The sequence below is a fragment of the Cherax quadricarinatus genome, chromosome 24, assembly GCF_038502225.1.
Source record: "Cherax quadricarinatus isolate ZL_2023a chromosome 24, ASM3850222v1, whole genome shotgun sequence".
Lineage (NCBI taxonomy): Eukaryota > Metazoa > Arthropoda > Malacostraca > Decapoda > Parastacidae > Cherax > Cherax quadricarinatus.
This window is the reverse complement of record NC_091315.1, coordinates 43,607,408-43,630,920: the sequence shown is the minus strand read 5'-3', so window position 1 is coordinate 43,630,920 and position 23,513 is coordinate 43,607,408. Positions and strand designations below refer to the sequence as shown.

Sequence of the window (23,513 nt, the reverse complement as noted above, 5' to 3'; positions counted from 1 at the left end):
GTTTTACTATGAAAAGAACCTTGAAATGGAGCTCAAAGTAGGGGAATTGTTTGATTTTTTGCTGATGTTCAAAAGTACACACATGATATCATTTTCCAATAAATGTCCAAGTAGCCATTCTAATATGCAGTCATGAATGAGTTGACATTATTTATACAATTATGACAATATTGCAGTAGTCTGCAATATCTTCTATTTTTTGTTTGAAAAAAAATCAAAATAGAAAGCAAGAGTAATATCAGAGGGGCCTGGTGACATGACTGATGAACAAAGAAAATGTTATTTTTAGAGCCAGGAATGTCTGCATTGTTCATTCTGGACCCTATTTTGAAATTATCGTATGTTTTAATTTTCGTGAAATTGGGCAAATTGCAAATTTCTGACCACCTTATTGAGTAGTTCAAATCAGTAAATGGGCAGTTTCTTGTACTCAATCGATAGAAAAAATGGAATTCTAAACAAATAGCTATGAGTTTGGTCGACTGGAACAATCGAATTAGCCGAAAATAGGGCTCAAAATGGGCGAGATAGCCGATTCATAAATATCACCGAGGTCACTAACTTCGCGAGAACGTAATTCCGTCAGTTTTCCATTAAATTTCGTTCTTTTGGTGTCATTACAATTGGGAAAAGATTCTTTATCATTTCATAAGATTTTTTTTTTTTTTTTTTTTTGCAACACCAGGAGACACATCAGGATTTGGGGTTGCGACAGGGGTTAAAGGAGGGGTTTGGGATATTGGCAGTTGTTGTGTATCTTTATACGTATATCCTTCTAAACTGTTGTGTTCTGGGCACCTCTGCAAAAACAGTGCTTATGTATGAGTGAGGTGAAAGTGTTGAGTGATGATAAAAGTATTTTATTTTTGGGGGTTTTCTTTCTTCTTGGGTCACCCTGCCTCAGTGGGATATGGACAACTTGTTAAAAGCAAATAAATAAATAAATAAATATACACCTACCATCCGACTTATGACCGAGTTCGGTTCAGAGAAACCAGTCGTAAGTCGAAATGGTCGTAAGTCGAACTTTACTACTGAATATCAACAAAACATTTTTGTAAGGGCTTTATTTTATTGTTTTATTTTGGTATTTCATGTTTTACTTTACTTTTTATGTTGTTAGTACTGTATTTTATACTGTAAGGTTTAGGATAAGCACTGTGTACAACACAAATAGTTGTTTATTTCCCAGAAATTTGGCATGAAAAACACGGTCGTAAGTCGAGTGGTCGTAAGTCGAGCAGGTCGTAAGTCAGATGGTAGGTGTGTATATATATATATATATATATATATATATGAACAGTATTTAGATAAAGGTAGGGAAGTTTTTATTGCATTTATGGATTTAGAAAAGGCATATGATAGAGTGAATAGGGGAGCAATGTGGCAGATGTTGCAAGTATATGGAATAGGTGATAAGTTATTAAATGCTGTAAAGAGTTTTTATGAGGATAGTGGGGCTCAAGTTAGGGTGTGTGGAAGAGAGGGAGACTACTTCCCGGTAAAAGTAGGTCTTAGACAGGGATTTGTAATGTCACCATGGTTGTTTAATATATTTATAGATGGGGATGTAAAAGAAGTAAATGCTAGGGTGTTCGGGAGAGGGGTGGGATTAAATTATGGGGAATCAGATTAAAAATGGGAAATAACACAGTTACTTTTTGCTGATGATACTGTGCTTATGGGAGATTCTAAAGAAAAATTGCAAAGGTTAGTTTGGGAGTGTGTGTAAAGGTAGAAAGTTTAAAGTGAATGTAGAAAAGAGTAAGGTGATGAGGGTATCAAATGATTTAGATAAAGAAAAATTGGATATCAAATTGGGGAGGCGGAGTATGGAAGAAGTGATTGTTTTCAGATACTTGGGAGTTGACATGTCGGCGGATGGATTTATGAAGGATGAGGTTAATCATAGAATTGATGAGGGAAAAAAGGTGATTTCTGCGTTGAGGTATATGTGGAGACAAGAAACGTTATCTATGGAGGCAAAGAAGGGAATGTATGAAAGTATTGTAGTACCAACACTCTTATATGGGTGTGAGGCTTGGGTTGTGAATGCAGCAGCGAGGAGGCGGTTGGAGGCAGTGGAGATGTCTTGTCTAAGGGCAATGTGTGGTGTAAATATTATGCAGAAAATTCAGTGTGTGGAAATTAGGAGAAGGTGTGGAGTTAATAAAAGTATTTTGTCAGAGAGCTGAAGTGGGGTTGTTGAGGTGGTTTGGTCATTTAGAGAGAATGGATCAAAGTAGAATCACATGGAGAGCGTATAAATCTGTAGCAAAAGGAAGGCGGGGTAGGGGTCGTCCTCGAAAAGGTTGGAAGGAAGGGGTAGTCCTTGAAAAGGTTGGAAGGAAGGGGTAGTCCTTGAAAAGGTTGGAAGGAAGGGGTAAGGGAGGTTTTGTGGGCGAGGGGGTTGGACTTCCAGCAGGCGTGCATGAGCATGTTCAATAGGAGTGAATGGAGATGAATGGTATTTGGGACCTGATGATCTGTTGGAGTGTGAGCAGGGTAATATTTAGTGAAGGGATTCAGGGAAACTGGTTATTTTTATATAGCCGGACTTGAGTCCTGGAAATGGGAAGTACAATGCCTGCACTCTAAAGGAGGTGTTCGGGATATTAGCAGTTTGGAGGGATATGTTATGTATCTTTATACATATATACTTCTAAACTGTTGTGTTCTGGGCACCTCTGCAAAAACAGTGATTATGTGTGAGTGAGGTGAAAGTGTTGAATGATGATGAAAGCATTTTCTTCTTGGGGATTTTCTTTCTTTTTTGGGTCACCCTGCCTTGGTGGGAGACGGCTGACTTGTTAAAAAAAAAAAATGTATACAGTGGACCCTCAACCAGCGATGGCATCGATTAATGATAAATCTGACTAGCGATACATTTTAACGCAAAAATTTTGCCTCTATTATCGCTTAAAAACCCGACCAGCACTATTCGTTCTGTACGAGACGCGTCCACTTTGGCCTGAGCACGCCTCACTTGTCCCGTGGGTGCCAGTGTTTACAAGCCAGCCACCACGGTCACTTCCAAACATACAACTGGAACATTTCATATTATCACAGCCTTTGTAGTGATTGCACCTGCAAAATAAGTCACCATGGGCCCCAAGAAAGCTTCTAGTGCCAACCCTACAGCAAAAAGGGTGAGAATTACTATGGAGATGAAGAAAGAGATCATTGCTAAGTATGAAAGTGGAGTGCGTGTCTCTGAGCTGGTCAGGTTGTATAATAAACCCCAATCAACCATCGCTACTGTTGTGGGCAAGAAAACGGCAATCAAGGAAGCTGTTCTTGCCAAAGGGGCAACTATGTTTTCGAAACTGAGATCGCAAGCGGTAGAAGATGTTGAGAGACTCTTATTGGTGTGGATAAACGAGAAACAGATAGCAGGAGATAGCATCTCTCAAGCGATCATATGTGAAAAGGCTAGGAAGTTGCATGACGATTTAATTAAAAAAATGCCAGCAACTAGTGATGTGAGTAAATTTAAGGCCAGCAAAGGTTGGTTTGAGAGATTTAAGAAGTGTAGTGGCATTCATAGGCTGCCAGTTCAGACCACTAAGCAGCTGAAAAATATGTGCAGGAATTCAAGGAGTACATAGACAGTGAAGGACTGAAACCTGAACAAGTGTTTAATTGTGACGAAACAGGCCTGTTTTGGAAGAAAATGCCAAGCAGGACGTACATTACTCAGGAGGAAAAGGCACTCCCAGGACATAAGCCTATGAAAGACAGGCTTACTCTGTTGATGTGTGCCAATGCTAGTGGTGATTGCAAAGTGAAGCCTTTATTGGTGTATCACTCTGAAACTCCCAGAGTGTTCAGGAAAAACAGTGTCGTCAAGGCTAATTTGTGTGTGCTGTGGAGGGCAAACAATAAGGCATGGGTCACTAGGGACTTTTTCTATGACTGGTTACACCATGCATTTGCCCCAATGTGAAAAATTACCTAATTGAAAAGAAATTAGACCTTAAGTGCCTCCTGGTATTAGACAATGCTCCTGGTCATCCTTCAGACTTGGCAGAGCGACTTTCTAGGGACATGAGCTTCATTAAGGTGAAGTTTTTGCCTCCTAATACCACTCCTCTCCTGCAGCCCATGGACCAGCAGGTCATTTCTAACTTCAAAAAAATCTACACAAAAGCTATGTTTCAAAAGTGCTTTGTAGTGACCTCAGAAACTCAACTGACTCTAAGAGAGTTTTGGAAAGATCATTTTACCATCCTCAATTGTGTAAACATTATAGGTAAGGCTTGGGAGGAAGTGACTAAGAGGACCTTGAACTCTACTTGGAAAAAACTGTGGCCAGAAGGTGTAGACAAAAGGGATTGTGAAGGGTTTGAGGCTAACCCTGAGAATCCTATGCCAGTTGAGGAATCCATTGTGGCATTGGGGAAATCCTTGGGTTGGAGGTTAGTGGGGAGGATGTGGAAGAGCTAGTGGAGGAGGACAATGAAGAACTAACCACTGATGAGCTGCTAGATCATCTTGAACAGCAAGAGGGCAGACCTGAGGAAATTGCTTCGGAGGAGGGGATAGAGAAATTGAAGAAGTTGCCTACTTCTAAGATTAAGGAAATGTGTGCAAAGTGGCTTGAAGTGCAAATCTTTTTTGATGAAAATCACCCTGACACAGCTACTGCAAGCCATGTTGGCAACCTGTACACTGACAATGTTGTGAACCACTTTAGGAAAGTCATAAAGGAACGAGAGGTACAGGTATCTATGGACAGATATGTTGGGCAACAGAAGTCCAGTGACTCTGAAGCTGGTCCTAGTGGCATTAAAAGAACAAGGGAAGTAACCCCAGAAAAAGACTTGCTACCTCAAGTGCTAATGGAAGGGGATTCCCCTTCTAAACACTAAGAAGATCAACGGTCTCCCCTCCTTCCATCCCATCAATCATCACCAGATCTTCAATAAAGGTAAGTGTCATGTAACTGTGCATGTCTTCTTCAGTTTGTGTGTATTAAAATTAATATTTCATGTGGTAAATTTTTTTTTTTCAATACTTTGGGGTGTCTTGCACAGATTAATTTGATTTCCATTATTTCTTATGGGGAAGATTAACTTGACTGACGATTATTTCGATTAACGATGAGCTCTCAGGAACGGATTAATATCGCTGGTTGAGGGTCCACTGTATTTATGTATGTATTTATGTATTTTTCTAACAAGTTGGCTGTCTCCCACCAAGGCAGGGTAGCTCAAAAAGAAAGAAAATCCCCAAAAAAGAAAATACTTTCATCATCATTCAACACTTTCACCTCACTCATACATAATCACTGTCTTTGCAGAGGCACTCAGATACGACAGTTTAGAAGTCCCTCCAAACTGTCAGTATCCCAGACCCTGCCTTTAAAGTGCAGGCATTGTACTTCCCATTTCCAGGACTCAAGTCTGGCAAAATCTATAATAACCGGTTTCCCTGAATCCCTTCACTAAATATTTGTGCCTAATAGGTAAAACTTGCAATTTTGGCTTAAATAGCAATGCTCTTCTTGCCGAATAAGGCAAGCGAAAATTTGTATATGCAATAATTTTGCAAAAATCATTCTGAATCTGACCAAAAAAAATACATTTCATTGTGTTTATTATTAAATTATTGTAAACTTATCTAAATTATATTTAGTTGGATTAGGCTAAATCAAACTGCACTTGTTATAGTAAGGTTAGGTATGTTTTCTAAGGTTCTTTTGGTACAAAATTATTAATTTTTACATAAACATAAATGAAAAAAAATATATCTTTAAACGTACAAGAGAAAATCTTAGAAAGGACTTAATTTTAAACGAGTTCTTGCTACTTGACCAGTTTTACCTATATGGCACGACATATATATTACATGGATAGCAGTAGTTTTAAAATGAGCCCTCAAGAATAAAAATTGAAAAAGACATATCTGCTAATGTCTTGACCATGATTCATTCAGATGTATCAAGTTTAACTGTATAGTATTTAGATTTTTGAAGGGTAATTTACTGAAAACCATGAGTTTTCTTGAAATATAAATTTGCACACATGCAGATGGTAAAGAATATTTCTTTGGTATAGATTTTATCTTTTTACATTTTATTTTTATGTTGACCAGGATAAAGTGGTTAGGTGCTTGAATGAGGTGCGTCGAGGAAACAAGGACTACAATGCCATGATTCAGAATAACAAGGAATTTCGAAATCCTGGCATTTATGAAAAACTGATTGACCTCTTGCAGCTTGATGAGATGGGGACCAACTATCCACTGGTGAGATAACAGACTTGTTCTATGTTGATTTTTGGCTTACTGGCTTGGTACAATATTTATAGGTGGACCAAAATAATAGACAAAGATAATTGCTTATTAATACAATTCTTTTTTAATGTCCAACTTTCATTTTGAACTTGCTTTGAAATTATTCAAGATTTTTATAAATACTATAGGCAAGTAGCATTCAGCATTTCCTTTGTTTCAGAGCTCTTTTAACTATTATTCATATTTAACATTGTTTCAGGATATGTTTGATCCACACTGCTGGGGTAAGGAATCTTATTATGATGAATTAGCAAGAGTACAGAAAGAAGAAATGGATAAGAGAGAAAAGGAACGGAAAGACAAGACTAAGGTAATTTACAAAAAATGTCTGTTTTCTAGGTACTTGCAAAAAAACAAAAATAAAAAAACATGGCATGCTTTAAAAGTGTGAGCAAGGCAATGCTAATAAAAAAAACTCAGGGAAAAACTGGTTAGCCAGGCTCAGAGTTCTGGAGGTGCCAGCACTATGAAGGACAGGTTTTGAGAGTCATTGGAATGGTATTTTCTGCACACTTCTGGCAAAATAACAGTTGAATGAATTATAGTGAATGTGTTTCTTTCTTTGGGTCTCCCTTCCTTGGTGGGAAATGGCCAATATGGCAATGAAAAATATTTGTATTCATGAGGAAACCTTATGAGCCATACAGCACCTGGGGAAATGGGAGGTTATAAAGTTTAATTAATCCAGGAAGAGGGAGGGATGCTCCAATTCTTTGGATAAAGATCCTTCAAAAGAATTTTGAAGGATTTAGATGATAAAGCTTATGCCATAGTTCCTTTCAGCAACCTGAAAATCATTATTATAAAGGCTCCAGTGTTTAGAGGTGAAATATTGTGAAGAGGTAAAGCATTCCCTAGATATTGAGCACACAACCACACATATATGTAACATAAACCTTAATTGAAAGTCAGTTATATTCAGTGAAATGTGACACGTGATAGGGTGTTCTGCTGAGACCTATAGAGTGGGGTAAGATATACAGTGTAATCTCTACTCACGAGTTTAATCTGTTCCGTGACCTTGCTCGCATCTGGATTTGCTCGCTTGCAGAGTCAGTTTTCCTCATATAAATTAATTGAAATGGAATTAATCCATTCCTGTGGAATTCCAGGCACGACAAAATACTTCAATGATTTCGCTAATGTCAACTCTACGGCTTATTTTTCTAACACAATTCATCTAATATGACATAAACAATATTAATAACATAGAAACATGATATATACACTAGAATGAATGAAATATTATGTATGTGAGTAGTGTTAGTGGAGGCAACATAACGGCCTTTGTTGTTGGTGGGGCATATAGGGCCACCACTGTGGCCATTCCTACATACCTTCCCATGCTTTTATTATAACAGAAAATGGAGTGTTTGTAAGGCAAACTCCATTAGATCACTATGTACATATTTTCATAAGGAAAACAATAATAATAAGAACATAAGAAAGAAGGAACACTGCAATAGACCTACTGACCCATGCAGAGCAGGGTTAGTAGGGATTAGCCCAATGACCCACCCAGTCTGGTCACATCCACTCAAGGAAGGAGCACAGCACCAGATCCAGCAGCACAAGCTAGTCAGGTCCAACTCACACCCACTCATGTATTTATCTAACCTATTTTTAAAACTACACAACGTTTTAGCCTTAATAACTGTACTCGGGAGTTTGTTCCACTCATCCACAACTCTATTACCAAACCAGTGCTTTCCTATATCCTTCCTGAATCTGAATTTTTCCAACTTGAAACCATTGCTGCGAGTCCTGTCTTGGCTGGAAATTTTCAGCACGCTATTTACATCCCCTTTATTTATTCCTGTTTTCCATTTATACACCTTGATCATATCCCACCTAATTCTACGCCTTTCGAGAGAGTGCAGATTCAGGGCCCTCAGTCTATCCTCATAGGGAAGATTTCTGATACATGGGATCATCTTTGTCGTCGTCCTCTGTACATTTTCGAGAGCATTTATATCCATTCTGTAATACGGTGACCAGAACTGAGCAGCGTAGTCTAAATGAGGCCTAACCAAGGATATATAGAGTTGAAGAACAACCTGAGGACTTCTATTATTTATACTTCTAGATATGAAGCCAAGAATTCTGTTAGCTTTATTGCGAACACTAATGCACTGTTGTCTTGGTTTTAGATTACTGCTAACCAGAACTCCTAAATCCTTTTCGCAATCAGTAGTATTAAGATCTACATTATTTAGTTTATATGTGGCATGGTTATTTACCTGTCCAACATTTAAAACTTTGCATTTGTCAATATTAAACTGCATCTGCCAGTTCTCCGACCATTGCATCAGTCTGTTCGAATCATCCTGGAGTGCTCTGGTGTCCTCATTAGAATGAATTGGACTGCCTATTTTGGTATCATCAGCAAATTTGCTTATGTCGCTATTTATTCCCTCATCTATCTCGTTTATGTAAAATGTGAACAACAACAGACCCAACACTGACCCCTGAGGAACACCGCTTGTGACGTGCCCCCATTCTGATTTCTCCCCATTTATGCAAACTCTCTGCTGCCTATTTGTCAGCCATGCCTCTACCCAGGAAAAAATTTCTCCTTCTATTCCGTGTGCCTTAAGTTTCCTCAGTAACCTCTGGTGTGGAACTCTATCAAAAGCCTTACTGAAGTCCATATACACAATATCATATTCATTACCATGATCTACCTCCTCAAACACCTTAGTGAAAAAAGTTAGTAAATTCGTAAGACAGGAACGCCCCTTTGTAAAACTGTGTTGAGATTCATTAATCAATCTGTACCTATCAAGATGGCTGCAAATTGCTTCGGCTATTATTGATTCCATAAATTTTCCCACTATGGAGGTAAGGCTTATTGGTCTATAGTTCGAAGCCAAGGACCTGTCACCTGCCTTGTAAATAGGTATTACATTTGCTATTTTCCACTTATCAGGCACTATGCCAGTTTGTAGTGATATGTTAAATTGGGATGTCAAAGGTATGCTAAGTTCCTCTTTACATTCCTTTAACACCCTTGCAAACAGTTCAACAGGACCTGGGGATTTGTTAGGTTTTAGTTTCTCTATTTGTCTGAGGACCATGTCACTAGTTACCGCAATCGTACATAGTTTATTATCATCCTGTTCTACATAATCTATTATTTCAGGAATATTGCTAGTATTTTCCTGGGTGAAAACTGAGAGGAAGTATGTATTGAGAATTTCACACGTATCCCTATCACTGTCAGTGATCTGACCAGAGTTACTCTTAAGTGGGCCAATCTTGTCCCTAATTTTACTTCTGTATACCTGAAAGAACCCTTTTGGGTTAGTCTTTGAATCCCTTGCAACCTTAGCCTCATAATCCCTTTTTGCTTTTCTTATTCCTTTCTTTATCTCTCTCTTTAATTTATTATATTGATTTCTTAACTGCCCATCCCCTCTTTTGATACACCTATATATGCCTCTCTTTTGACCAATGAGATGTTTTAATCTATTGTTCATCCATTTGGGGTCATTTTTGTTAGATCTAATTTCCCTACTCAGAACAAAAGTTGTCTTGGCAGCTAGAACTATGCTTTGAAAAACGTCATATTGGCAACCAAGATCACCTACCTGACCCATAGTCAGGACATCCCAATTTAGCCCACCCAGGTAATTTTTCAGTCCCATGAAGTCAGCCAAGCAAAAATCTGGGACAGAAATTTGATTGCAGTTATCTGGGTAATTCCATGATATATTGAAACTAAGTGATTTGTGATCACTTTCCCCAAGCTCATCATTAACCTCAAGATTATTAATTAGTGAATCTTTGTTGGCAAGAACCAGGTCAAGAAGATTGTTTCCTCAAGTTGGTTCTGTCACAATCTGTTCTAAAAAGCAATCCTGAACTGTATCAAGAAAGTCTCTAGACTCAAGATTTCCTGTCATATTGTTCCAGTCAATTTGTCTAAAGTTAAAATCTCCCATTATCACAACATTTTCATATCTAGATGCCTTATGAATTTGTCACGTCCCTCGAGAAACTGTAGCCAAACAGATTCTGTGTTCGATGTTTCTAATCTTATATCATGTCTAAGACAATTTAAAGTTTCTGTGACATACATTGCCACTCCACCACCCTTCCTGTTGACCCTATCAGTGTGAAATAGTTTATAACTCTGTATGTTGCATTCAGAAGGCATTTCTCTATCTTTCAGGTTGAACCAGGTCTCTTGTTATACCAATAATATCTATATTACCTACACTTGCAAGTAATCTTAGCGCATCTATCTTCTTTCTTAGACTCCTACTACAGTGGAACCTCAAAAATCGAACTGCTCCCAACACAACCAATTATGTAAGTGTATTTTTGTAAGTGCTTCTATAAGTGTATTTTTGAGGGTCTGAAATGGACTAACCTAATTTACATTATTCCTCATGGGAATAAATTCATTCGGTAAAGGCACTCGAACAGCCTTCTGGACTGAAGAAAGTTCGATATTTGAGGTTCCACTGTATTTGTATAGTAAACCTTAAGGGAGCTAGTCACTCGTTGCCCTCTACTATAATAATGTAAAGAAATTATGTAATACAGCATTTACCTTGGAGATGCAGAAGAGATGCTGGGCACGTCGGCGTATGCCAAATTATATATAGTATGTACATATTATAATATTACAGTAGTATTCGTATTATTATAGTATTATACAGTGGTACCCCAAGTTTCGGCCATAATTTGTTCCAGAAGGCTGTTTGAGTGCCGTTACAGAATTAATTTGTTCCCATGAGGAATAATGTAAATTACATTAGGCCATTTCAGACCCCCAAAAATACACTTACAAAAGCACTTACAATAATACACTTACATAGCTGTTCGAGTAGAGAGTTGTATGAAACTCGGCGTACCACTGTACATATTATATTATTATTATTATTATTATTATTATTATTACATATTATTATGTATTATTATGATTACATATTATTATTATTAATTAGTACGCACGTATTCTTATAATAACCCTTGCTTACCATTTGAAATTTTTATTCACACAAAAAATAGACAATTTACTGTTATGCAGACTACTGCATTATTGTAATAATTGTATAAATGTCATCCCATTCATGACTGTATAATAGTGGTCAGTTGGACACACATTAGACAGTGACGTCATTTGTTTCCTCTTGAAGATCGGCAAAAATCAAACATTTCTGTTACTTTGAACTCAATTTCAAGGTACTTATCTTTGTGAAACCAATAAAAATCATATATATTTCTGTAATGTATCTTCCATTCTATCAAATGAGACCAAAATAAACAAGAATACAACCATACGAAAATATACCACTAAAGGGCGGCTAATAGCTGAGAAGTGAACTCCGTTATTTATGGTCCGATTTCTCTCAATTTTGGTGTACATTAAGATAGTCCAACAAACATATGAGATCCAGTTCCCTAGATCAAAACCAATAGCCCCTCACCAGCATCAAGGAACCTCCCTTGAGGCCCGCTCGCACCTGGAAATTTCGCTTGCATCTGGAAGCAAAAAATCAACCAAGCAACTGCTTGCATCTGGAAAAACTTGCACGTGGATGCACTCGTAAGTAGAAGTTCCACTGTATACAGTAGAATCTCTTGCATCACATTTCCATGGTTCTCATTTTCGTTAAATTGCATATATTGTACCTAATCCTAATTGTGCAGGAAAGTAAGCAGTCAGTGTTTTATAGCATTGACTGCTTTAAAAAACATGTTGGGATGCAGTGCCCAAAGACTAGTAACTCATTATTACACTATGTATTATTATACATTCCTGTACCTTTAACTCTTTCATGGTTCATGCCATGGTACTACGGCTCTGAGCCCATAGAACTATATGATGAGGTCAGCTCACTTGGATAAGCAGCAAGTGGTAAATTTGGGCCTAGATATGAGAGAATGGGTCTATACAGTGAGTGTGCACCATATAAAAAATCCTTCCCCACACAGTGCATGATGGGAAGAAAAACTGACCGTGTATTTGGTTTAAAATAGCGACTGTGCAGTGTATTTTTGGATGGGTTTTATGTTTGTATTCTCAGTGTCTTGGTATGATTTGATAAATGGAAGATATATTACAGAAATAGAGATGATTTTAAAATTGAACTCAAAGTAGCGGAAATGTTTGATTTTTGTCGATATTCTAGAGAACAAAAATTATGTCACTCTTCTAATATGTGTTCAACTGGCCAGTCTAATACATGTTCACAAATGAGCTGACATTATTTTTACAATTATTACAATAATGCATTAGTCTGCATAATAGTAAATCTGCTATTTTTATATGAATAAAAATTCAAAATGGAAAGCAAGTGTAATAGAGGAGAGGCCTGCGGATGTAAATAATGAACAGAGGAAATATTTTAGTGCCAGGAATGTCTACATTGTTTATTCTCTACTCTATATTTAAATTGTCAATGTTTTAATTGTGTGTGAAATTGGCCAAATTACCAATTTCTGATCAATTTATAGGGTATTCAAAATAATTAAATAGACTGTTTTTTGTACCCAGTTGATAGAATGGGAGGCATACTAGCAAAATAGCTGAGTTTGGTCGACTGGAACAATGGAACTGGCCTCAAATAGGACTCAAAGCATGCAAAACTGCTGATGCATAAATATCGCCGAGACCACTTTGTGAGAGAATAATTATACAAATTTTCCATCAAATTTCGTACTTTTGGTTTCATTATTTCGGAAAAAGATTCTCCATTTCATAATTTTTTTTTTTTATTTTTTTTTAATTCTTGGACCCTGACAGCAATTTTCAGATCAAGGGTGAAGACCCTGAAAGGGTTAACAGCCATTATTTCTTACCTTAACCCTTTCACTGTTGTGACCCCTGCTTCATTTCTTACCTTAACCCTTTCACTGTCGTGACCCCTGCTTGCAAACTTGCTCTCAGCATTGAGGAATTTAAAAAAAAACTTCTTATGAAATAATAATCTTTTCCCGATGGTAATGAAACCAAAAGTACAAAATTTGATGGAAAATTTACGGAATTACATTCTTGAGAAGTTAGCAGTCTCGGCAATATTTATGCATTGGTGATTTCACCCACTTTGATCCCTATTTTGGGCCAATTCCATTGTTCAGGTCGACTATATTCAAAGCTATTTCATTAGCACTCCTTTTGTTCTATCGATTGTGAAAAAGAAACTGCCATTTACCTATTTCAACTACCCAATAAAGTGATGAGAAACTGGCAATTTGACCAATTTCATACAAAATTCAAGAAGTCAGTTTCAAAATAGGGTCCAGAATAAACAATGCAAACACTAGCACTAAAATAACATTTTCTCTGTTCATTATCATGTCTCCAGGCCCCTCTAATATTACTCTTGCTTTCCATTTTGAATTTTTATTCACATGAAAAATAATAAAAGGTTTGCTGTTATGCAGACTTCTGCATTACTATAATAATTGCATAAATAATGTCAGTGCATTCCCAAATGCATATTAGACTGGCCAGTTGGAAGTGCATTGGAAAAGTGATGTCATCCGTGCACTCTGGAATATCGGCAAAAATCTAACATTTCTGCTACTTTGAGCTTGACTTCAAGAAACTTTCAGTCCTGAAACGAATCAAAATCATCTCTATTTCTGTAATATATTTTCCATTCTATGAAATGAGACCAAGAAATTGAGAATACAGCCATAAAAAAAATATGAAAATACACCGCAAAGTTACTGTTTTAAACCCAAAACAGTCTTTTTATGTATATATAGTGAGGTTCAAGTTAGGGTGTGTAGAAGAGAGGGAAACTACTTCCCTGTAAAAGTAGGTCTTAGACAGGGATATGTAATGTCACCATGGTTGTTTAATATATTTATAGATGGGGTTGTAAAAGAAGTAAATGCTAGGGTGTTCGGGAGAGGGGTGGGATTAAATTATGGGGAATCAAATACAAAATGGGAATTGACACAGTTACTTTTTGCTGATGATATTGTGCTTATGGGAGATTCTAAAGAAAAATTGCAAAGGTTAGTGGATGAGTTTGGGAGTGTGTGTAAAGGCAGAAAGTTGAAAGTGAACTTAGAAAAGAGTAAGGTGATGAGGGTATCAAATGATTTAGATAAAGAAAAATTGGATATCAAATTGGGGAGGAGGAGTATGGAAGAAGTAAATGTTTTCAGATATTTGGGAGTTGACGTGTCGGTGGATGGATTTATGAAGGATGAGATTAATCATAGAGTTGATGAAGGAAAAAAGGTGAGTGGTGTGTTGAGGCATATGTGGAGTCAAAAAACGTTATCTATGGAGGCAAAGAAGGGAATGTATGAAAGTATAGTAGTACCAACACTCTTATATGGGTGTGAAGCTTGGGTTGTAAATGCAGCAGCGAGGAGGCGGTTGGAGGCAGTGGAGATGTCCTGTCTAAGGGCAATGTGTGGTGTAAATATTATGCAGAAAATTTGGAGTGTGGAAATTAGGAGAAGGTGTGGAGTTAATAAAAGCATTAGTCAGAGGGCTGAAGAGGGGTTGTTAAGGTGGTTTGGTCATTTAGAGAGAATGGATCACAGTAGAATGACATGGAGAGCATTTAAATCTGTAGGAGAAGGAAGGCGGGGTAGGGGTCATCCTCAAAAAGGTTGGAAGGAAGGGGTAAGGGAGGTTTTGTGGGCGAGGGGCTTGGACTTCCAGCAGGCGTGCATGAGCATGTTAGATAGGAGAGAATGGAGACGAATGGTATTTGGGACCTGACGATCTGTTGGAGTGTGAGCAGGGTAATATTTAGTGAAGGGATTCAGGGAAACCGGTTATTTTTATATAGCCGGACTTGAGTCCTGGAAATGGGAAGTACAATGCCTGCACTCTAAAGGAGGGGTTTTGGGATGTTAGCAGTTTGGAGGGATATGTTGTGTATCTTTATACGTATATGCTTCTAAATTGTTGTGTTCTGAGCACCTCTGCAAAAACAGTGATTATGTGTGAGTGAGGTGAAAGTGTTGAATGATGATGAAAGTATTTTCTTTTTGGGGATTTTCTTTCTTTTTGGGTCACCCTGCCTTGGTGGGAGACCGACACCAAAAAGGTTAAATCATAAATAAATATGAATTTATTTTTCACATTATCTTTTCATTTTTGAAATCTACTGTTAGTAATATGTATAACATCTACAGTGTTTTGTATCATATTAATACGATATTGACGTGCAGTGGAACCTCTACTTACCAGTGCCCCAACGTGTGAGCTTTTCAAGATACGAGCAGTTGCTCAGTCGATTTTTTTGCTTCCAGATGCAAGCGAAATTTCAAAATGTGAGCGGGCCTCAAGGGAGGCTCCTTGACGCTGGTGAGGGGCTCTTGCTCTTGAACTAGGGAATTACATCTCAGTTGTTTGTTGGACTATCTTATTGAAACTTGGGCAATGTATGATGGAAAGATGCTTCTTAACGTACACCAAAATTGAAAGAAATTGGACCATCAATAATGGAATTCATTTCTTGGCCATTAGCCTCCCCTTAGCGGTATATTTTCGTAATGGTTTTTATGGTTGTATTCTCGTTTTTTTTTTGGTCTCATTTGATAGAATGGAAGATATATTACAGAAATATATATGATTTTGATTGGTTTAACAATGAAAAGTACCTTGAAATTGAGCTCAAATTAGCAGAAATGTTAGATTCTTTGGAGATGTTCAAGAGTAAACAAATGATGTCACCGTCCAATACTGTCCGACTGGCCATTCCAATATGCAGTCATGAATGGGTTGACATTATTTATACAATTATTACAATAGTGCAGTAGTCTGCATAACAGTAAATCTTCTATTTTTTGTGTGAGTAGAAATTCCAAATGGTAAGCAAGAGTATTATTATAAGAATATTTTTTTTTTTTTTTTTTATTATCACACTGGCCGATTCCCACCAAGGCAGGGTGGCCCGAAAAAGAAAAACTTTCACCATCATTCACTCCATCACTGTCTTGCCAGAAGGGTGCTTTACACTACAGTTTTTAAACTGCAACATTAACACCCCTCCTTCAGAGTGCAGGCACTGTACTTCCCATCTCCAGGACTCAAGTCCGGCCTGCCGGTTTCCCTGAACCCCTTCATAAATGTTACTTTGCTCACACTCCAACAGCACGTCAAGTATTAAAAACCATTTGTCTCCATTCACTCCTATCAAACACGCTCATGCATGCCTGCTGGAAGTCCAAGCCCCTCGCACACAAAACCTCCTTTACCCCCTCCCTCCAACCTTTCCTAGGCCGACCCCTACCCCGCCTTCCTTCCACTACAGACTGATACACTCTTGAAGTCATTCTGTTTCGCTCCATTCTCTCTACATGTCCGAACCACCTCAACAACCCTTCCTCAGCCCTCTGGACAACAGTTTTGGTAATCCCGCACCTCCTCCTAACTTCCAAACTACGAATTCTCTGCATTATATTCACACCACACATTGCCCTTAGACATGACATCTCCACTGCCTCCAGCCTTCTCCTCGCTGCAACATTCATCACCCACGCTTCACACCCATATAAGAGCGTTGGTAAAACTATACTCTCATACATTCCCCTCTTTGCCTCCAAGGACAAAGTTCTTTGTCTCCACAGACTCCTAAGTGCACCACTCACTCTTTTTCCCTCATCAATCTATGATTCACCTCATCTTTCATAGACCCATCCGCTGACACATCCACTCCCAAATATCTGAATACGTTCACCTCCTCCATACTCTCTCCCTCCAATCTGATATCCAATCTTTCATCACCTAATCTTTTTGTTATCCTCATAACCTTACTCTTTCCTGTATTCACCTTTAATTTTCTTCTTTTGCACACCCTACCAAATTCATCCACCAATCTCTGCAACTTCTCTTCAGAATCTCCCAAGAGCACAGTGTCATCAGCAAAGAGCAGCTGTGACAACTCCCACTTTGTGTGTGATTCTTTATCTTTTAACTCCACGCCTCTTGCCAAGACCCTCGCATTTACTTCTCTTACAACCCCATCTATAAATATATTAAACAACCACGGTGACATCACACCTCCTTGTCTAAGGCCTACTTATACTGGGAAAAAATTTCCCTCTTTCCTACATACTCTAACTTGAGCCTCACTATCCTCGTAAAAACTCTTCACTGCTTTCAGTAACCTACCTCCTACACCATACACTTGCAACATCTGCCACATTGCCCCCCTATCCACCCTGTCATACGCCTTTTCCAAATCCATAAATGCCACAAAGACCTCTTTAGCCTTATCTAAATACTGTTCACTTATATGTTTCACTGTAAACACTTGGTCCACACACCCCCTACCTTTCCTAAAGCCTCCTTGTTCATCTGCTATCCTATTCTCCGTCTTACTCTTAATTCTTTCAATTATAACTCTACCATACACTTTACCAGGTATACTCAACAGACTTATCCCCCTATAATTTTTGCACTCTCTTTTATCCCCTTTGTCTTTATACAAAGGAACTATGCATGCTCTCTGCCAATCCCTAGGTACCTTACCCTCTTCCATACATTTATTAAATAATTGCACCAACCACTCCAAAACTATATCCCCACCTGCTTTTAACATTTCTATCTTTATCCCATCAATCCCGGCTGCCTTACCCCCTTTCATTTTACCTACTGCCTCACGAACTTCCCCCACACTCACAACTGGCTCTTCCTCACTCCTACAAGATGTTATTCCTCCTTGCCCTATACACGAAATCACAGCTTCGCTATCTTCATCAACATTTAACAATTCCTCAAAATATTCCCTCCATCTTCCCAATACCTCTAACTCTCCATTTAATAACTCTCCTCTCCTATTTTTAACTGACAAATCCATTTGTTCTCTAGGCTTTCTTAACTTGTTAATCTCACTCCAAAACTTTTTCTTATTTTCAACAAAATTTGTTGATAACATCTCGCCCACTCTCTCATTTGCTCTCTTTTTACATTGCTTCACCACTCTCTTAACCTCTCTCTTTTTCTCCATATACTCTTCCCTCCTTGCATCACTTCTACTTTGTAAAAACTTCTCATATGCTAACTTTTTCTCCCTTACTACTCTCTTTACATCATCATTCCACCAATCGCTCCTCTTTCCTCCCGCACCCACTTTCCTGTAACCACAAACTTCTGCTGAACACTCTAACACTACATTTTTAAACCTACCCCATATCTCTTCGACCCCATTGCCTATGCTCTCATTAGCCCATCTATCCTCCAATAGCTGTTTATATCTTACCCTAACTGCCTCCTCTTTTAGTTTATAAACCTTCACCTCTCTCTTCCCTGATGCTTCTATTCTCCTTGTATCCCATCTACCTTTTTCTCTCAGTGTAGCTACAACTAGATATATCTGTGGCCCCTCTATAAACATGTACATCCTGAAGTCTACTCAACAGTCTTTTATCTACCAATACATAATCCAACAAACTACTGTCATTTCGCCCTACATCATATCTTGTATACTTATTTATCCTCTTTTTCTTAAAATATGTATTACCTATAACTAAACCCCTTTCTATACAAAGTTCAATCAAAGGGCTCCCATTATCATTTACACCTGGCACCCCAAACTTACCTACCACACCCTCTCTAAAAGTTTCTCCTACTTTAGCATTCAGGTCCCCTACCACAATTACTCTCTCACTTGGTTCAAAGGCTCCTATACATTCACTTAACATCTCCCAAAATCTCTCTCTCTCCTCTGCATTCCTCTCTTCTCCAGGTGCATACACGCTTATTATGACCCACTTCTCGCATCCAACCTTTACTTTAATCCACATAATTCTTGAATTTACACATTCATATTCTCTTTTCTCCTTCCATAACTGATCATTTAACATTACTGCTACCCCTTCCTTTGCTCTAACTCTCTCAGATACTCCAGATTTAATCCCATTTATTTCCCCCCACTGAAACTCTCCTACCCCCTTCAGCTTTGTTTTGCTTAGGGCCAGGACATCCAACTTCTTTTCATTCATAACATCAGCAATCATCTGTTTCTTGTCATCCGCACTACATCCACGCACATTTAAGCATCCCAGTTTTATAAAGTTTTTCTTCTTCTCTTTTTTAGTAAATGTCTACAGGAGAAGGGGTTACTAGCCCATTGCTCCCGGCATTTTATAAGAATATGTACGTACTAATTAATAATAATATGTATAATAATATTAGTATAATAATAATATACGTATAATAATAATGTACTATGATAATTATAATAGACGGCTTCAAAAGGCCGTCACTAGATGGCAGTGAATAATACCACAACAATGCGGGAGCAGTTATGGCTGCCTCCACCTGTCACGTAATGACACATTTTATTCATTCTAGAGTATATATTAGGTTTCTATGTTATATTGTTTATTATGTCATATTAGATGGATTTTGATGAATAAATATGCTGTAGAGTTGATATTAGAGAAATACGTATTGAAGGAGTATTTTGTCCTATCTCCAAACAAACTCTCGTCCTCTGTCAGCACCACTACATAGTCACATATGTAATGATATACAGTGGACCCCCGGATTATGAAATTAATCCATTCCAGAGAGAGAGACTTATCCCAAATCTGACTTATTCCGAATTAATTTTCCCCATAAGAAATAATGGAAATCCAATTAATCCATTTCAGACACCCAAAAGTATTAAAAAAATGTTTTCTACGTGAAATATACATTTGCCTACACAGAAAACAATGATACATAAAGAATAAAACAATAATAACATCACACTTACCTTTATTGAAGACTTGGTGATGTATGGAAGACAGGAGGAGAGGAGAGGATGGAGGAGTTTACAATGGTTTAGAAGGGGAATCCCCTTCCATAAAGACTTCAGGTACCCAGTCCTTATCCTGGGTTACTTCCCTCCTTTGTGTTTTAATGCCACGAAGACCAGCTTGAGAGTCACTGGACTCCTGTAGCTCAAAAAAGTGTTCCAGAGAGGCCTGTTTCTGGTGTATGTCAGGAATTGTGTTGGGAGACAGGACAAGATAGTCCTTCAATATGACACTAATAAACCATACCACGTGTGGGGTTTGAACCCGCGGTCAGTCTCAAAACTCCAGATTTGTTTGCAATCGTGTCATTACGATTTCGTGAGTTATGACACTAATATCAGCTCTACTGCTTATTTATCTAGCACAATTCATCTGACATAATAAACAATATTAATAACATAGAAGCATTATATATACTCTAGCTCCGTGGTAAAGTACTGTGGACTCTGATACAGAGTTGGCAGGTTTGAGTCCTGTCGTGAACGTAGAGACAATGTTTGTAAATAATTTTGCCTGTTTGCAAATTGTTAAGCAGTTGAAATCTCATACTCTAGAATCAATAAAATATGGCATTAAGAATGTCACAAGTGGTGGTGGTATGTTTGTTGTTGTTTGTATAAAGGTCACTGAAAGATAAGCCTTACATAGTGGTGGTGAAGGCAGCAGCAGAGGTGGCGGTGTTAGTCGGTAGCCCTATATATCTCCAACAACAATGGAGGAGTCGGTTTCATGCTGTCCTTTTTCTATCGATTAATCGCTTAACTTGCTACAGTTAATGCTACACTTTATCGCTGGCTGGTGCTATAGCCTTTATAGACTCCTGCTGCTTTAGTATCACACATATTGCAGAATCACTGAAAATGGCACATTCTCCCCTCTCTATCAGCCCTTTACCAAAGGGCTGGCTGGCACTAGAAGCTTTCTTTGGGCCCATGGTGGCTTATTTAGCAGTTACAAGCACTAAAAAGAATGGAATACAAAATGTATCATATGAATGCGTGGGATCGTCCTCACTGACTGGTAAACAGTGGCACACTGGGCCGCTCAGGCTGACACGAATGACTTATACCGAGTTCAGTGACATTCACCGAGCCAACATTTTAACGCAAAAATGTTACTTATTCCGATGACGTCTTAATCTAGGGGTCCACTGTATTTTATTAATTCTAGAATATATATCAGGTCTCTGTGTTTTTTATATTATTATGTCATATTAAATTAATTTTAATAGATAAACTGTAGAGTTGATAGGGAAATATTGAAGTATTTTGTCGTGCCTGGAATTCCACTGGAATGGATTAATTCCATTTCAGTTAATTTAAATGAGGAAAATTGACGCAGCAAACGGGCAAATCGAGATGCGAGCAAGGTCACGAAATGGATTAAACTCATAAGTAGAGGTTCCACTGTACAGTGCTCATCACAGAATTATGCCGGGTGAGTTCCCTGGCATTATGCTGTGATGAAAATCAAAGGCTTACTATACAGGACCTCTTCAAGGGGGGCTCCTCGTTGTGGTGAAGAGGCTCTTGGTCTGAGGAATTAGACCTGTCGGTCTCCTTCCTCAGACCGAACCTAATTACCCCCAATCTCCCCTTCCCTATCCCATCCTCCCCTTTTTCCTTTCCTCCTCCTCCTCCCCACCCCTCCCTTTTGCCCTTCCTTTTTGGCCTTTGGGATTTTTTCCCACAGGCACGCTAGTTCCTAGGTAGGGGAAAGGGTACCAGGGTCCATACCATTTCGTTGAGGTTCTTGGCGGTGGCGTAGTTTGCCATGGAATCTGGATTGCCTGGGGATGTCCCGATCCCTCTCCAGTATCCCAGAGGGTGGCTTTGGGTGTCTCTCGGGTGACGGGTGTATCTCTGGAAGCCACCTTTTGGATTCCGGGGGTGGTGGCCAAAGGAGGTATGCTTTGTGGCGGATATCCGGCCGCCCTCTCTTTTGTCCACCAAGGTAGCTTGGCAGATGTGAGGTTGCTATCCCGGATTGCTGGTTTACTGGCATGATGGGTAGGGTATGGCACGGGTTCCATGCTGCATCTACGCTACTTGCGGTGCTGAGGTCCTCTTGGGCGTGGAGGGAGATTTCTGGCCCTTTCATTCCTCCTAGGAACTATCCCTCCCCGGTCCCCCCTTTTTTTTATTCTTTTTTTTATTTTTATTTTCTTTTTTTTTTTTCTTAAAAACAAAACGAAAGAAGTAACCTAACCACGGAGAACCCAATCCATGAACCTGCTACCCTCAGGCCCCTACTTGATACCACACCCTATTCTGACCCCGCCTCGTCTTTGGACCACTCTTCGGACACTCCTCATGCCTCTGTACCTCTTGCCGGTGCTGTTTCCTTACCCGCTTCAGGTACTGAGGTCTCGACTGACTCCTTCGATTTATCTGACCTCCGCTCTCCTTTGACTATGCTTCCGGCCTCTCCCTCTACGGTGCGGCAATTTTTTAATCGCTGGCCCGTTCCACGTCAGACCAACTCTGGTCCAACGCCAACGACAATTACCTGCTGATGATACTTCTCCACCTTCTCGTTCTTCTCAGAAAAGATCGACACGTCCTGCACTCCCTTTCCACGCTCAGTTTCAGAATGCACAATGGACTAAATTCTTCACTTTACGACCGACTTCCTCTACTGCCTATCTTTCCGACCACAGTATTGGCAAGGCACTCCTACGCCATGTTGGTAAAGATATTTCTTTTCATGCTCTTAAGAGCGGTACACGCATCATCACTGTACAGAATGCTACCCAAGTTCATGATCTTTCTCTTTCCCATATAGATACTGTTCCTGTCACTATTGAAAAACATCATTCCCTCAATTCTTATAGTGGTACTGTCATTCTGCCCCATACCATAGTTCAACAAAATTTCCAGACATGTGGCAATGACATTCTTGAACAGCTGGAACTCCAAGATCTCCCAATCCTCAAGGTAGACACTTATGTTCTTCCTGCCCGAAGGCGGAGACGATACCCTAGCAATGTGGCTCGTTTAACTTTTGACAGCCGTGAACTCCCATCCTCAGTTTATGTAGCAGGACATCGGTTACAAGTTCGAAAGGTGATCCCTTCACCGCAACAGTGTAGAAATTGATGGTGATTTGGCCATCCAGCGAAATACTATTGCAGATCTATAGCCGAATGCCCAGTCTGTGGTACCGATGACCATTCAAATACGTCTTGCAATCGACCTCCCTCTTGCCTTAACCCTTTGACTGTCGAAGGGCCAAATCCTGAAGTTGCTTCTGGTGTCGCAAAATATTCGAAAAAAAAAAAAAAATATTTTTTCTTATGAAAATGTTAAGATTATTTTTCTGATTGTTTTAGTCCCAAAAAAAAATTTTTCCCATCAGTACTTACCGAGATATAGAGTCCTGAAGTTTGCTGAAATTGATCTGCTGGCGGCAACAGCGGCGACTGCCGCTCACCCGGTAAACTTTTATTTACTTGTATTCGATGGTTTCTTGTTTTTTTCACT

The 23,513-nt window shown here is 38.9% G+C and overlaps 1 protein-coding gene across 4 annotated transcripts in view; it reads left to right on the top strand.

Moving 5' to 3' along the window:
- Positions 1-23,513, top strand: part of LOC128690980 (SAP30-binding protein) — a 71,298-nt gene that overhangs the window by 32,721 nt on the left and 15,064 nt on the right. For all 4 annotated transcript variants that reach the window (XM_053779800.2, XM_053779799.1, XM_053779798.1 and 1 more), the window contains 2 exons: positions 6,097-6,249; positions 6,497-6,607. In XM_053779800.2, coding sequence (XP_053635775.1) covers positions 6,097-6,249; positions 6,497-6,607 — 264 coding nt within the window. The remainder of the gene's footprint in view (positions 1-6,096; positions 6,250-6,496; positions 6,608-23,513) is intronic.